This window comes from Copidosoma floridanum, unplaced genomic scaffold (genome assembly GCF_036245765.1).
Source record: "Copidosoma floridanum isolate Cflo_tuat_1 unplaced genomic scaffold, Cflo_Japanese_pri ptg000006l, whole genome shotgun sequence".
Classification (NCBI taxonomy): domain Eukaryota; kingdom Metazoa; phylum Arthropoda; class Insecta; order Hymenoptera; family Encyrtidae; genus Copidosoma; species Copidosoma floridanum.
The window spans coordinates 13,161,551-13,176,070 of record NW_028321883.1 but is presented as its reverse complement, the minus strand read 5'-3'; the positions used below and the strand labels follow the sequence as shown (position 1 = coordinate 13,176,070).

Below are 14,520 nucleotides of genomic sequence, written 5' to 3'. Positions count from 1 at the left end.
TGTCTTGTGGTTTCCCCAGTTTGCTATTTTGTCCTTTCCCCAGATATCTCTGAACACCAGTCTTTCTTGGAATTTTACGTCTCGACTCTCATAAATTTTTCCATCTTCAGGTCTTAAGAAAGAATAGCCAGTGGGAGTATAACCAATCAGCACGACTCGTATCCCTTGTGGACCGAATTTGGTTCCAGTATTCCTTTGTATCTTGATAAAAGCGACGCAGCCAAATCTTCTGATTTGGGTTATGTCTATCTTCAGATTGGGCGCAAACTTTCCTAAAGGGGCTATCATATCGTTAGACCTGTGAGGTGTCCGATTGTAGGCATATACTGCACTACCCAGGGCTAAGTCCCACATGTTCTCCCTGAGCCCGGAGTCGTACATGTAGGCTCGCACCTTGTTTTGCAAGGTACGATTAACTCGTTCCGAGACTCCATTGTGCTGAGGAGTGTCTGGACAGGCCAACTGAAGTTCTGCTCCCAACCTCTGGAGAACTTCTACCGTTTGGCCTCCTGTAAACTCCGTGCCTTGATCGGTTCGAAGGTAGCATATCTTTGCATCAAAACCTAACAGGTTCGTGCGCTTGTCACAAAGTTGTCCAAACAACGTCCTGCTTCGCATTTTGCCTTCACTGGGTATGCCATAGTCAATCTTGAGTAGTCGTCTGTGTAGACGATTATAAATTTATATCCTTTAGGGTAAGTAGCTGGGCTAATCGGTCCCATTGTATCAGCATGAACTATCTCAAGTGGTTTGGTTGCCCTATCTCTTTTAGTACTGAAAGGCAATCTCTTGATTTTAGCGACTTGGCACACCTCGCATGTTGTAATGAAGCTGTCGAAGATGGCCTTATTCAAATCTTTATTGTCCACAAATGTTCTGTACTTTTCTGTAAACGGGCTTTGAGCTTCTGGAATCTCACCAATCACAAGATCATCACAATTATTGATTTTTCTATCTTTTATTGTTTTCTTAAACTCACTTTGATGAGAGCTGTGTGGACCAGCTCTTCCCGATTCATTACTTGAGATTCCAGGGCAGCTCCTATCATTAGTACTGACTTGCTGAACCTTCTCAGTCTTTGCTTTCAGGGGATTTTCTACCATTAAGCAGTCTATAATTTCTTTGCACTTCTCATTATTACTTGTGCTCTGGCCATCTTGCAGTAGTTCTACTATCCAGTAAGGGCTCTTGTAGACACCAGAAATTATAGTTTCATTAGAACGCGGATCAAATATATCTAGCTTTGTGTTATCAAGGTATATACTCATGCCCCTTTCAGCAAAACGGCGAAGCGACAGCAAGTTTCCAGCGAGTGCCTTAGCGCATACAACTCTATCTAGGATTATTTTTTTTTGGTTATTTTTTCCCGAAACGCACCCTTCTCCCTCCGCTCTCAAGTCCGCGGAGGAATCTTTGTTCGCGCATTTAATCAATTTATTTTTACATCCATTAAAATTTTTGAAATAGAGTTTAGAATTAGCAAAATGTTCTGTGGCGCCTGAATCTGCTACGAACTCAATTTTCTCGCAACCGCTATCTCGTGTTTCCACCGCGCGCGTAGAGAGCAAAGTTTCGGGGTTAACAGCAAACAAACCACTGCATGCATTAGACCTAAGTATTTCTACATTATTATTACCTTCTTCGCCTTGTTTCTTGTTATCGACCTTGGCTTTCTTGTTGTTATGATTTGTATGCTGTTTTTCATGCTTCCGTTTATTACTATCTTTAAAATTATTCTTATTGTTACCACCACCAGTATTGCGTTTAAAATCCCAATCTTTACTTTTGTTAGAATTACCTCTGCACCTCCCTATGTGCTCTTGCAGGTTCTGTACGAACCGTTGGCAGGTGTAGCACCGCCTAAGGTTCTGCCCTTTTTTTCGGACAGTCCCTTGCGTAGTGCCTGTTGTCGTTGCACTCGTAGCACAGAGTGCTGGCGGTGGCCACGTTAGCAGCAGCTACGGTGGCTGGTCGAGAGCCTGCTCCACCTCGGCTTGGCCCAGCACCGGTCCCGGTCCCATCTCGACTCGGCCCTGCGTTCGCCCCACCTCGGCTTGCTCCACCCATTGTTGGTCGTGGAAGTGATCCTTCTGATTCCTGTTTCAGGATATATTGTCTTAAGTACTTAAAGGACAAGCCATCCTCGCTTTCAAACAGCCTGTTAAAATCGGCTATTTTTACATCCGGTACTCCATCGATAATTGCATGATAGAAACTATCTCTTTTCTCATCTTCAGGGAAACTGTTAGTTTTACTAATTAATTCAAAATCTCTTACCAATCCATCAAAAAATTCACAAAATTTAGTAGCACTTTGCTTTTTGGGGTCGAATTTAATGGAATGTATTTTGTTACGTATTTGATATGCGCTCATTTTTATGTCACCCCTTTTCATATCTTTAATTTTTTGTATCATTGTTGATGGATCAGTAATGTGATATACTTTGTTTTGGTAATCTAGGGACAACCTACCTAGTATTACGTTTAGGGCCTGTTCTTTATCTTCTTCCATTTTTTCTTGAGTAATGTTCATAGTTGCTTCCAGTTTTGAATCAATTGTGTGGAGAAATTTTTTACTTTTTAGTTCTGACTGCAATTGTTTTAAGAATAATTCTAGTTTTGTTACATTAGTGAGGGAATAATTAAAACACCCTAGGCTATCTTTATTAATGACTTCTATCTTTAGACTATCATTAGGTGCAGCGCGTTGAAACGTCAGCGAATTATCAATGGAGTCGGAGTTTAAATTAATTAATTGTTTACTTAATTTAGGTCCTGGAGTAGATGTAGTAAATTTATTTACCTCTTGTATTCAACTCCTGGCCAGTTCTCGCTCAAGAGCCTTTATCTTTCTTTGTTGAGTGGCTAGACGCTGCTCAAACTCAGCTCGAATTGCCTCTTGAGCCCTCCTATTTTCCTCTCTCTCCTTTTCCAGGGCCTTCTTATGTTGTGAAGCAACAACCTCAAACCTCATCGACATCCAGGAGCTTTGCTGATGCCTCTCTTGTTGTATCAGCTTCCTAATCTCCTCGATGTCTTTCTTTGAGGCTTCTGTAATTTCTTTTCGTGAGTATATAATTTCTTTAAGTTTGATGTTTTGACCTGTTCTTTTCATTAGTTCTTTCTTAAGTTCATGATTTGCATGCGCCATTTCTTTATGTAAGCTATCTAGCTCTTTCTTTAGGTAATCTTTCCTATTTTGCAGGTCTTTAAATTGGCTATCAATTGAATCTAAATTTTTGCTTTTCAAATCTTTAACCTTGTTAGGAGTTGAATTATCAGTAAAAATTTTCTTTCTATCTCTCAAATCTTTATTCTTATCTTTTGATGAGGTATTACTCGAATTTATTTTTCTATCTTTAGAGCCTTTATTCTTATCTTTAGATGAGGTATCAATCAAATTTATTTTACTATCTTTCAAGTCTTTATTCTTATCTTTAGATGAGGTATCAATCAAATTTATTTTTCTATCTTTAGAACCTTTGCGTTGGATACGCTGTTTGTGGACGAGTCGAATTTGTCCAGCACATTTTTCTATCAAATTAAACAGGTCTAACATATCTTGATTGCGATGTGCATCTCCTCCCATGTATGCAACAGTTTCATTATTTACGGAAAATATGGCCTGGTTGTTTTTACGAGTTACTACCACCTCGTCTAGTTCCCCTAGATCGTCTTCAATCTTTTTATATGCGTCATTTAGCATATTGAGGGCATTTTGACCTAAAATTAACAGGGAATAAATAGGTAAAAGTATTTTATATTTTGTTATCGTGCGCGTTAGGCTATTAGTTTTCTTGTGGAAGTGACACGGAGATTGGGCGTAAGCAAATGCGAAGGAAAATGGCGCTAGCATCATGTGTGACATGCATAGAGAGAGAATTAAAATGGCCGATCAACATCGTTTACTACGACGCGCGCCACCAGCCGTAGCATGAGAGGACGCGCACACTCAGTTCAGCCGAACGCAAGCCATAACCAAGACGCGCATCCCCTCCTTGCCTCGAGGCGTCCCCCTTGGCGGTGACTGACAGGTTCATCAAGAAACGCGCTTCCTTTGTCACGATGCGGGCCTCTCCCTCACATAAACAAACGCGTGCCGGCTCTCTCGAGTTCTGCGAATCTCCGTAAAAACAAAGGAAAGCCTTCTAATCAAGGGAATCTCAATCTTGCAATCTTAAGTGAGCTGTCTTGCTCCATCTAAAGGCAAGACACCAATTTTTGTCTTTAGAGATTTTAAGCGAACGTGACCCAACGACAATAACACCTCACGCAATTACCGAGTCCTCAAAACAATCTCTATTTCTAGTACTTACTACTGCTCACTCTCTTCTTAACTTCCTCCCTTCCTACAGCTCCGCCCGAAGCCTCGATAGTAGGAGCGACGTCCGTATCTCGAGGCGATTCGACCGCTGTGCCTCCATCTCGATCCCGATCCGCTGCCTCCTGGGGCTGTTCTTCTGCCGCTTCGGTGGTAGTCGGAGTGAGAGGACTGCCAAGCTCTTCCATCTCGCAGTGCTCGCTGCCCGACACAGAGCTCCCGGTTGCTTCCGCCATTACGTTTCCCGCGTAATAAACAGGTGAAAAGAAAGCACAGAGAACGCGCGACAAGCTCAAGCGCGGAGCGGAGAAAGAAAATAAAAGAGAAGAAGAACACAAGACGCGATCGAACAGATTTCACACCCACACTACCAATTAGGGCCCATAACCTGTTAGCAGTATGGGATTAGGCGGGTGACTTGGCGAATAAAACACACTCCAAATATCGAATTGAACTTAAAAACGTTTATTTATACTATCTTAAGGTTTGACTATCTTTACACTTTACTATCTTGAGTACAATGGATAAACGAACAGAAAAAGGTAGGCTAAAACGTAAAAGAAAAGCGAAGACAGAGAATGCGTGTGTGTACAGACTGGCTGACTGCGCGAGAGTGAACAAAAACCGAAGTTACTTGACGCTGAAGTGCAGCGTCACAGCGTCTTGTCTTCTTGCTGTTGCGCATGCGTAATAATTCAGTTACGAGCGCCAACAATACATCTAACATATATATTTTTATACATATTTATAGAATACTTTCGGGAGAGGAATCAGTGTCGGGTGAAAAATACACACTCGCTTAAACTTGTTCACTAATTATTAAAACAAATAAGAAAATAAATAAATTACAAAATACTTGATTGCTAAAGAAAACTCAGATTATAAAAGAATGTCTTTTCCCGCACGTGCTTTAGGATAGAGCACCGTGCGCGCGGCTTCGAGCAGCTGGAAGGCTGGACGCTCAATTAATGAAGGAGACGGCGGGCTAGCTTCCGTCGCCTCAGCTCTAGTTGTCCGCAGGTGATATGCGAGCGAGAGAGACAGCAGCTGAACCCCGTTGATCAGGCGCGGCTCTGCTTGCTGTCTGCTAGCTTGCGCGGGCGACAAGGAGCTTGACTCGGCTAGTCAAACTCTTGTCTCTGCTCCAGCTTCTGCTTGCGTGCTCGGCGCGAAGATTGTGCGCCAGGTTGTGGCGCTACAGCTACTCCCCCTCCAGTGACTGGCGCGGGTAGTGCTGGGAACGTGACATGACGCTCGGGCTTCTTAGGCTGAGCGACTGGAGATGAAGTTGGTAGGTCATCTGCTGGAAACTCCGGTGGAGGTGTCTGTCGTTGATGTTGGTTGGCCTGCTGAGACTGAGCTGGGCCTGGAGGTAAACGCTGAGCTGGATTTTCTTCGGGAATAGACTCTGCTACTTCCAGGTACGCTGGCTTCAGCTGGTCTATAGAGATGACCTTCTCTTGGCCATTGACGTCGATGACAAACGTCCGCTGTTCTGTGCGTCTAATGACGCGATGTGGGCCAGTGTATGGGGCTTCTAGCGGCTTCCTAATGCTGTCAACTCTCTTGAAAACGTGAGTGCATGATTGTAAGTCTTTGAAGACAAATGGGTGGGCTGAGCTATGCCTGGATGCAGGAACTGGACGAATTGCTTGGAAGAGCTGGCGAAGACTTTGGACGAAAGCTGTTTTGTCGGCCTGGATGGAGTCAGTGACAAAGAATTCGCCTGGAATTCTGAGTGTCGTTCCAAAGAGCATCTCTGAAGGTGATGCTTCCAGGTCGTACTTGAAAGCTGTCCTGAGTCCCAACAAAACAGTAGGCAGGCAGTCAATCCAAGAGTGCGGGCAGCACCTGAGGGCTGCTTTTAAAGTACGGTGAAAACGTTCCACCATCCCGTTCGACTGCGGGTGGTATGCAACGGTATGAACTACCTTGGCACCGATGGCTTTGGCGAGTTCAGTAAAAAGTTCAGACTCGAACTGAGCTCCTCTGTCAGAAGTGATCTGGAGAGGTGTGCCAAATAAGCTGATCCAATGATTTGTGAAGGCTTTAGCGACTGTATCAGCTTTGATGTTCGGCAGTGGAATTGCCATGGGCCAGCGAGTAAACCTGTCTATAATTGTGAGACAGTATTGCATACCTTGCACTAAGGGTAGTTTGATTAAATCGATATGAATATGCTCAAATCGATTGTCTGGTTCTGTGAATCGACCAAACTCTGCTCTGTTGTGCCGACCGACTTTTGACTTCTGGCAGGCTTCGCAGTGACGAGCCCAGTTGTTGGCGTCCTTGCGAACTCCTGGCCACACGAACTTGTGCGACAAGGTTTTGGCTGTGGCCTTGCCGCTTGGATGAGACTAACCGTGGATGGTGTTGAAAGCCAGGCGCCGCAGAGGGGCTGGCAAATACGGTCGCACGATGTTGTTGTTGATGTTGCAGAATACCTCGTGTCCATCCAATGGAAGTTTCTGCAGTTGAAGTGCTGAGTCCAACAGCGTCGGTAGCTCAGCATCAAGGGCTTGTGCCTCGGCAATGGTTGCTGCGTTTAGGGAGGAAGGCATGGAGACTGTGGCGATCTCGAGGGCCTTCTCTTCCTTGTCCTGGTCAGCTGTTGGCTCGTTGTTGAGTGACTGCGCGATGGCGCACGTCCTGGATAAGGCGTCTGCAACGACGTTGTCAGCGCCTCGTGTGTGCTCGAATTTGGCGTTAAATCGCATCAGGTATTCAAGCTGTCGAGCTTGTCTTGGTGAAGCTTTGTCCGAGCGCTGTTGAGGCGCATGGACTAGTGGACAGTGATCTGTGAAAACAGTAAAAGGATGGGCTTTGAGGATCCTCTCAAAGTGTTTGACCGCTGAGAATATTGCCAGCAGCTCTCCGTCGTATGCGCTGTATTTTTGCTGCGTGGCATCCAGCTTCTTTGAGAAGAAACCCAGAGGTTTCCACGTGCCGTCTGGTTGTTGTTGTTCCAGCGCTGCTCCAAGGGCTGTTTGAGAAGCATCGGTCCAGAGCGCTAGTGGAGCGCTGGGCAGGAAAAAGGTAGTGCAGGTGGCATTGATGATGTCACTCTTACAATCCTGGAAAGCCTGGTCAGCCTCGACAGTCCAAGTCAGCTTGGCTTTCTTGGGTAGGCCTTTGAGCAGGTCGTGGAGTGGCGCTTGGGCTTCCGCGGCATGTGAAGTGCAGCGTCGATAGTAGTTGACTATCCTTAGGAAACGGCGCAGCTCTGAAGTTGTGGTGGGCTTGGGGTAGGCCTTGATGGCATCAATTTTTGCTGGTGGTGGCTAAAAACCCTTCGAAGAAACCTGGTAACCAAGATAAATGACGTCATCTTGCCCTAGGGCGCATTTGGCTTCATTAACATGAAGTTTATTTTCACGTAGCGTCTTGAAAAGCTGCCGCAAGTGGACAAGATGCTCCTCATGGTCCTTCGAGACGACGATTATATCGTCAATGTAGGCCTTGGCGAACGGGAGTTGGCGCAGCACGTAGTCGATGGTCCTCTGCATTGATTGCGCGGCGTTGCGCAGTCCTAGGGGGGTCCCCAGAAACTCGAACAGGCCAAAAGGTGTTGCTACAGCCGTTTTCTCTACGTCCTCCTCTGCTATTGGGATTTGGTAGAAAGCTTTGCGCAGATCTATCGTTGAGAATACGTTGCCCTGGCTCTCCTGGAGGAGGTCTTCGATGATGGGCAGCGGGTAGCGGTCCGGGAGGGTGCAGTCGTTCAAGCGACGGTAATCACCTGTGACGCGCCACGAATCCTTGTTGGACACCATGTGTAGTGGACTTGCCCATTGACTGGCCGACGGTCGGACGATGCCTTTTTCCAGGAGACCTGTAAAAGTTTTCTTCGCAGCTGCCAGCTTGTCGCCGACTAACCTGCGAGGGCGTTCGAAAACGGGCGGCCCTGTGGTGTTGATAGTGTGCCTTACCGGGAGTCCGGGCACTGGGCTGGGCTTGGTGTTTGGCTCGGAGATGCTTGCGAACTCCTGGCGCAAAGCTGCGTACCTGGCTGCCGGGGTATCGCTGAGTCTGGACGTAGTTGGCGCTACCGTGGAAACTGAATGGAGAACCGCACGGGCGAGCGTCCCCTTGGAAGTCAGCCCTGTCAGTGGATCGATGATGCAGCCGTTCTTCATGTCGACCAGCAGGCCGTGCCTCGCCAAAAAATCTGCTCCCAGGATGGCATGGGGCACGTCGGCGATGACGAGGTCACAAGCCAATTCTCGTCGAAGACCGATACTGAGAATTTGTTGACGTTGGCCATAGGTGTTAATCGGCGTTGCATTGGCTGCGTAGAGCACCAGCTTTTGTTGCTGCAAACCTCTAGTGGCTCCTGAGAGAGGCAGCAAGGAAACAGCCGAGCCTGTGTCCACCAGGAACCTCGTGGAAGATTGCGCATCGTGTAAGTGTAGGCGGATTTCGGGTTGCAAATCGACCTCTGCCGCCTGGCCCAGAGGTGGCTCTACTGGTTTCCCTGGGGGCCCTTCGTCGCGTTTGGGTGCGAGCAGGGTAGCTGGCAAGCGCGTGCCTTGTCCCCAAATTTGTCATGATACCAGCACCAGGATTGGTCTCCCCCTGTTGATTGGCTGCGCTTCCTGGACCGTGACCTGCTGCGTGAGCGGCCTCGTGCCTGCTGCTGCTGTTTTTGTTGAGGGACCTTGTGGCTTGCGATGAACTGGAGCATGGCTGCTTCGAGGGCAGCGAGCCTCTCGATCATCGGGTCCTTGTTGATTGCATACACTGTTGGCCCTGCAGTGCTGGTGATTTCGTCTGCTGCTTGTATAAGATCCTCCGTGTCTTCAGCCTTAAAGATCTTAAGAAGGTTTTGTGTGTGCACTGGAAGAAGAGAACGCTATTTAACTTTGAGTGTCTCGTCGGATATTCGAGTACCCGCAAGGCCCTTCATTTTCCTCCACAGTTGCGAAGGCTTTATGTTGTCCAGCCTCAGGTCGGTGAGAAGGCTGTGAAGCCTCTGCTCCTCGGACTCTGAAGTGCGCTTTAAAATTGCCTCCTTTAGCGTCTTGTATTTGTCTGATGCCGGGGGTGCACTAACAATGTCCTCGAGCTCTGATGTTGTCTCTCGGCCCAACGCGCCAAAAACAGCGTAAAATTTAGCCGCATCGTCGGTAATGTTATTGGTATGGAAAAGCGCTTCCGCCTGCATAAACCACAACGCGGGCATTTCACGCCAAAATGGCTGAAGTGTCTTTTGTGCCGACATGGTCTGCTCTGTCTCTGTCGGATTTTCTGTGAGGTTATGTTGGATACCGCCTACCTTGGGAGAATTACGAGGTGATCCTCTCGACGAAATCGACTCTTCTTCGCTGTCGATGTAGTTGCTGTCAGCAAAGGGTAGGACGGCGAAACCTAGCAGCGGGTCGTCTGGGCTGCCTGGCACGGGGGCGAGATCGAAACCGCGTAGAGGCCTGTTGTTCTCGCTGTTGCTTCGGCGGGACCCAGCAGCGCGACCTCTCCCTCTGCCGCGTCTAGGAGACCAGCTGCGGGCGCGGTTACCGGGAGGGTGGTCTGGGTCTTGATGTTCGTCGAGCTCGAGCGGGAGGGGACGGCCACGGCCTCGAAGGCGTGCCTGGCTGCGTGTCTCCGTCTTTAGAGCGTCCACGTGGCACTTGCACTCGCGAGTTAAAAGTTTATGTGCCTTACGAAAGCCGATGAGTTTTTACATTTTAATGTAGTGAACCGCGTGCACTGATTCTCCGCGACCGAAAAGTATTATTATAAACAACTCACGTCAGGAAAATGTTCAAAGTCCGGGTCACCACTTATAGGATACTTTCGGGAGAGGAATCAGTGTCGGGTAAAAAATACACACTCGCTTAAACTTGTTCACTAATTATTAAAACAAATAAGAAAATAAATAAATTACAAAATACTTGATTGCTAAAGAAAACTCAGATTATAAAAGAATGTCTTTTCCCGCACGTGCTTTAGGATAGAGCACCGTGCGCGCGGCTTCGAGCAGCTGGAAGGCTGGACGCTCAATTAATGAAGGAGACGGCGGGCTAGCTTCCGTCGCCTCAGCTCTATAGTTGTCCGCAGGTGATATGCGAGCGAGAGAGACAGCAGCTGAACCCCGTTGATCAGGCGCAGCTCTGCTTGCTGTCTGCTAGCTTGCGCGGGCGACAAGGAGCTTGACTCGGCTAGTCAAACTCTTGTCTCTGCTCCAGCTTCTGCTTGCGTGCTCGGCGCGAAGATTGTGCGCCAGGTTGTGGCGCTACATATTTACATACATACATTTTTCGGCCGTGCTTCATCACCTCAGATATAAATTTTAAAAAACTATCACTGTAGATTCAAAATATTCATCTTGGTTTTTTTAGTCATAACTTAGCCTTTAATTTCATTGCATGTTCTAGTATAAGGTTTTCCTAAGTAACAACATTTTAGAGGGATACATAAACATACATCTAGTAAATTTTTCGAGTTCGCGAGTATGTGTCCGCATACCGTATATGGATCATTCTTTTACGAACTATAAAAAATTGAACAAAAAATGATCGACCCATTTTTAATTTGGCTGAAACTTTTTTTACGGGTTCTGTATCGAAAAAAAAGAGATATCTGTTCCAGGAATTTTTTTTTTTTTTTAATAGACGGTTTAAAATTTGAGATTTTAAAACAATGCCTGCAAAATGGTCTAAAATCTCATAAGGACAAAGTATTCGTAATAATGCTTGTTTTAATCCTTTTAAATTAACAAAATATTCAAGGAAAAAAATACTGAAATTGCGAGGAGTGAATGCAAGTCAATTAAACGCAATGAAAATACCAGTACCTAATGAGTCACTGAAACAAAAATCTGTGACTCCTGCCGTCTGCGGATCAATAAAATAAAAAAAGAAAATGATCCAGTTGAAATGAACAAAATTCTAAATTTACTCGATATATTTTACGAGTTGCTAATGTGGATTACTATTTTTCCAGCCAGATAATATCAATATATCGTCATATGAAGACTCAGATACTAAAATTGGCAGTGGAGAAAGTTCAGGACCTTCTGCATGGTGAAAGTGCAATATTACAGACAGCTCGTGTTAAATTCTGTTTGCGTCTGTCCAGTACGTGAAAATGTTAAATTATTAATAGTTGGAGCCAATTTGAAATCAATTAAAGCTGATTCGCAAGAACCAATATCAAATTATCATAACTGCGTGTAAATCGTGTGTTATGTAAAGTTAAATCTACAAATTATTTTTTGAGATTATGTTATGAGTGCAATGTACTAGTGCAACAAATTTTATCGAGCAATTGGAAAAAAATTTCGAAGATAAATTAATTGAAACTGTCAACTACAAACAGTAAATTGTTGCTACATTCTTTTTTAGTAAATAAGCTAAGAGAATTAACGAATAACAAAAAAATTAAATTGATGAAAATTGAATGCATTGTAATTTGTGGCTTTTCTGAAAACTATGTGCTTTTTATACAAAATTCTGTTTAAGGCATACATCGGATTAACGATTAAGTAACATTACATCTATTAATATACAGCAACAATATATCTATTCCCTCTCTTAACTGCAAAAATTACAAAGACGAATTAAAAATTAAAACTTTTTTTTCTACATTTTTACAAAGGGTTAATAATTTTATCCGTACACCACAAGAGTTATTTGACTGCGCTACAGAAGCTCTACCAAGTACGTGTTGCTATTCAACCAATGACGAGTACAAAGAAGACAAAGAACTGTCAGCACGTTATGAAAAAGCTGTAATGGTAAAAGGAACTTCAAAATATCATTGTATGATTCCAATCTCACTTCAAGAGTTGGAAGCGAAGCAATTCTCTTGGGATGAAAAAAAATATTGTAAAAATTTTTAAGTAAAAACTAAATATTACAATAATAACAAATATTTACACTAATATGATATTGAAATGAAAAATGTACACGTAGAATACTAATGAATTGAAATCTTAATATATCACATGTTTCTCTGAAATAATGTAATTGTTTATTTATTTTTCCCCCATTTTTTATGAAACTCTATTAATAAATAAATAATATGGTTCAACTGAAAATGTAAAACATACTCTACAAACTATTTATGGGATAATCTAGAGAACACCAGTATGGTATTAGGCGAGAATATGAGGTGCACTTTGCGACTTGGAGCGCTGACGTCTAGTACCGCACCAGTTTATTTGATTTTTTTGAAATAGTAATAACTCTTTCTCCATTTATAAAAAAAGGCATTTTCGATGGAAAATTGAGTGTACATTAAGATGATCATACTTATAACACGCTAAGTAGTGGATTTCGTTGTTAAAAATTAATTCAAACATTTAAATTGTTTATAATATTAAATTTTTTTGGATTTACTTTTTTCTGAAAATTCACTTTTTTACCTTTAAAAAGAAAAAACAAGTTTTCTCTAGCTTAAAATGAACTGGAGTTAAAGATATTAGAAAATGAGTCTTCAACCACCAAAATCTTAATTTTTAAACCCTCACAAAAAAAAAATTCCATAACAGGTGTCTCTTTTTTCGATATAGAACCTGTAAAAAAAAAATTTTAGCCAAATAAAAAATGGGTCGATCAGAATGGTGTTTGGTTTTGAAGAAATTTAATCATATAGTATATTAACAAAGAATCCAGAAAAAAGATTCGTACAAAATCTACCCCTGGATTCCATTCCCTCATCATTAAACGTCAACAGTGCGGATTTAGTCGATTTAAAAGCACATTGCATATTTTCATATGTACATGGAATACATGCATACATTATATGTATAATATAAGACGAAAATGATAAATTTACAATGACATTTGGTACAACAGTTTTGCAAGATTTGAGGGCAGTAGTTACTGCTGTTACAATTCATCCTTCTGAATGTTCCCCAATAAATGCAAATCCAAAAATTCAACAACATTATCAGTAGTCCATTTGGTAATGTCTAGCGTATTAACCACTTTACCCTCTTCATTTTTCAATTTGATAATTGGATCCAGTCCATTAACATGTTTTATTTGCAAGTTTTTGTATTTTTTTGGTCGATCACTTTGAATGAAAGCTGTTGAATACAAAAATAATTATTTCAGTAATGTTAATGTAATTGCAGCCTGTCATTATCATGCACCCATACAATTGAGATTTAATCGTGGAATACATTTTGAAAAAAATAAAGCCAATCAAGTCACCTTGAATTTGCGGGTAAGCTCCAAATTTACAGTTGCACATTTCAAGTATTGCTTTGGCATATACAGTATAATCTTCATCTTCCATGCAGCATTTCGTACAATTATCACTGAAAAATATTTTCATGGTTATTGTTGCCTATGAGTTTTGTACTAGTTGAATATAAATAATATCAAGTAAACTTACTAAAATTCCGGCAAATTAAATTTTGGGAACAATTTACACGTTGAACAAACTAAGTTGTCTTTGTTGAAACCAGCCTCGCTGCATTCCTCATCAGAGTATTCGGACAAACAGTTGGTCTGAAATGAGAATAGAAAATTTGAAGCACACGTAATCATAAATCAATCATCCATCTTTATTATTTCGTAAGCATCCAAATTTAAGAACTACAAGTAGTACATAAAACTTATGTCATGTTTAGTTAGTAAATACACGACTGATTATCGTATAGTTGAGCACAAAGAAAAAGAAACTTACTACTGTGAGCAAAAAAAATATGTAACAGGTGAAGGTGCTGGTCATTTTGTAATTCACTGATTTTTGATTCGCAGTTGTTTCAAAGCGATCTTGATGCCATCGATGAAGACTAACAATTTATTTAGTTTGAAATTCAGATAAGACTCAATTAAGGCTTGTTAAAAATCGGAGATGTTACTATACAATGTGACGGCATGGCATGGCAGACAAACCGGTGCAGGTGGTTTTCTTTATCGACTGTGCAAATATACGCAATTTCGTCACTATAGGTTCGTTCAACCATGTGTTCCAGTAGCGCTCTCCGACACCTTACCGACAACTTAAATATGACGCAAGATATCGTAAGACATAATTAAGTTGTCGGTAAGTTGTCGGAGAGCGTTACTGAAACACACCCCAAGCCCCTTTTTAGTTCGATGCGGTTCTCTTAGGAGCTATTCACATCGACATTTTTTGCTTATTTCATTGTGAACGTTCATATTGAAAAGGGGGTTCCACTGTTCCGCTAAACTCAAAGTAAGTGAACAGACTGAACAGACCTATACCTCTTTTTCCATTTATAGG

At 43.0% G+C, this 14,520-nt stretch overlaps 1 protein-coding gene across 1 annotated transcript; it reads right to left on the bottom strand.

The window, feature by feature from the left end:
* Window positions 1–13,002: 13,002 nt before the first annotated feature.
* Window positions 13,003–14,158, bottom strand: LOC106640529 (selenoprotein F). The gene is made up of 4 exons (XM_014354602.3): window positions 13,957–14,158; window positions 13,663–13,778; window positions 13,479–13,585; window positions 13,003–13,351 (listed from the first exon to the last, which is right to left on the bottom strand). The coding sequence occupies exons 1-4, from the start codon at window positions 13,999–14,001 to the stop codon at window positions 13,152–13,154; spliced, it is 468 nt and encodes a 155-aa protein (XP_014210088.1). The 5' UTR covers window positions 14,002–14,158; the 3' UTR covers window positions 13,003–13,151.
* Between the last annotated feature and the right edge of the window lie 362 nt (window positions 14,159–14,520).

Bases quoted from the DNA above. Each gene is read 5' to 3' on its own strand.
- LOC106640529 (XM_014354602.3), bottom strand. From the start codon at position 14,001: ATGACCAGCACCTTCACCTGTTACATATTTTTTTTGCTCACAGTA. The intron at 13,586-13,662 runs GTAAGTTTACTT...AATATTTTTCAG, and splicing joins TTTAATTTGCCGGAATTTTA to TGATAATTGTACGAAATGCT. The intron at 13,352-13,478 runs GTGACTTGATTG...TGTATTCAACAG, and splicing joins AGCTTACCCGCAAATTCAAG to CTTTCATTCAAAGTGATCGA.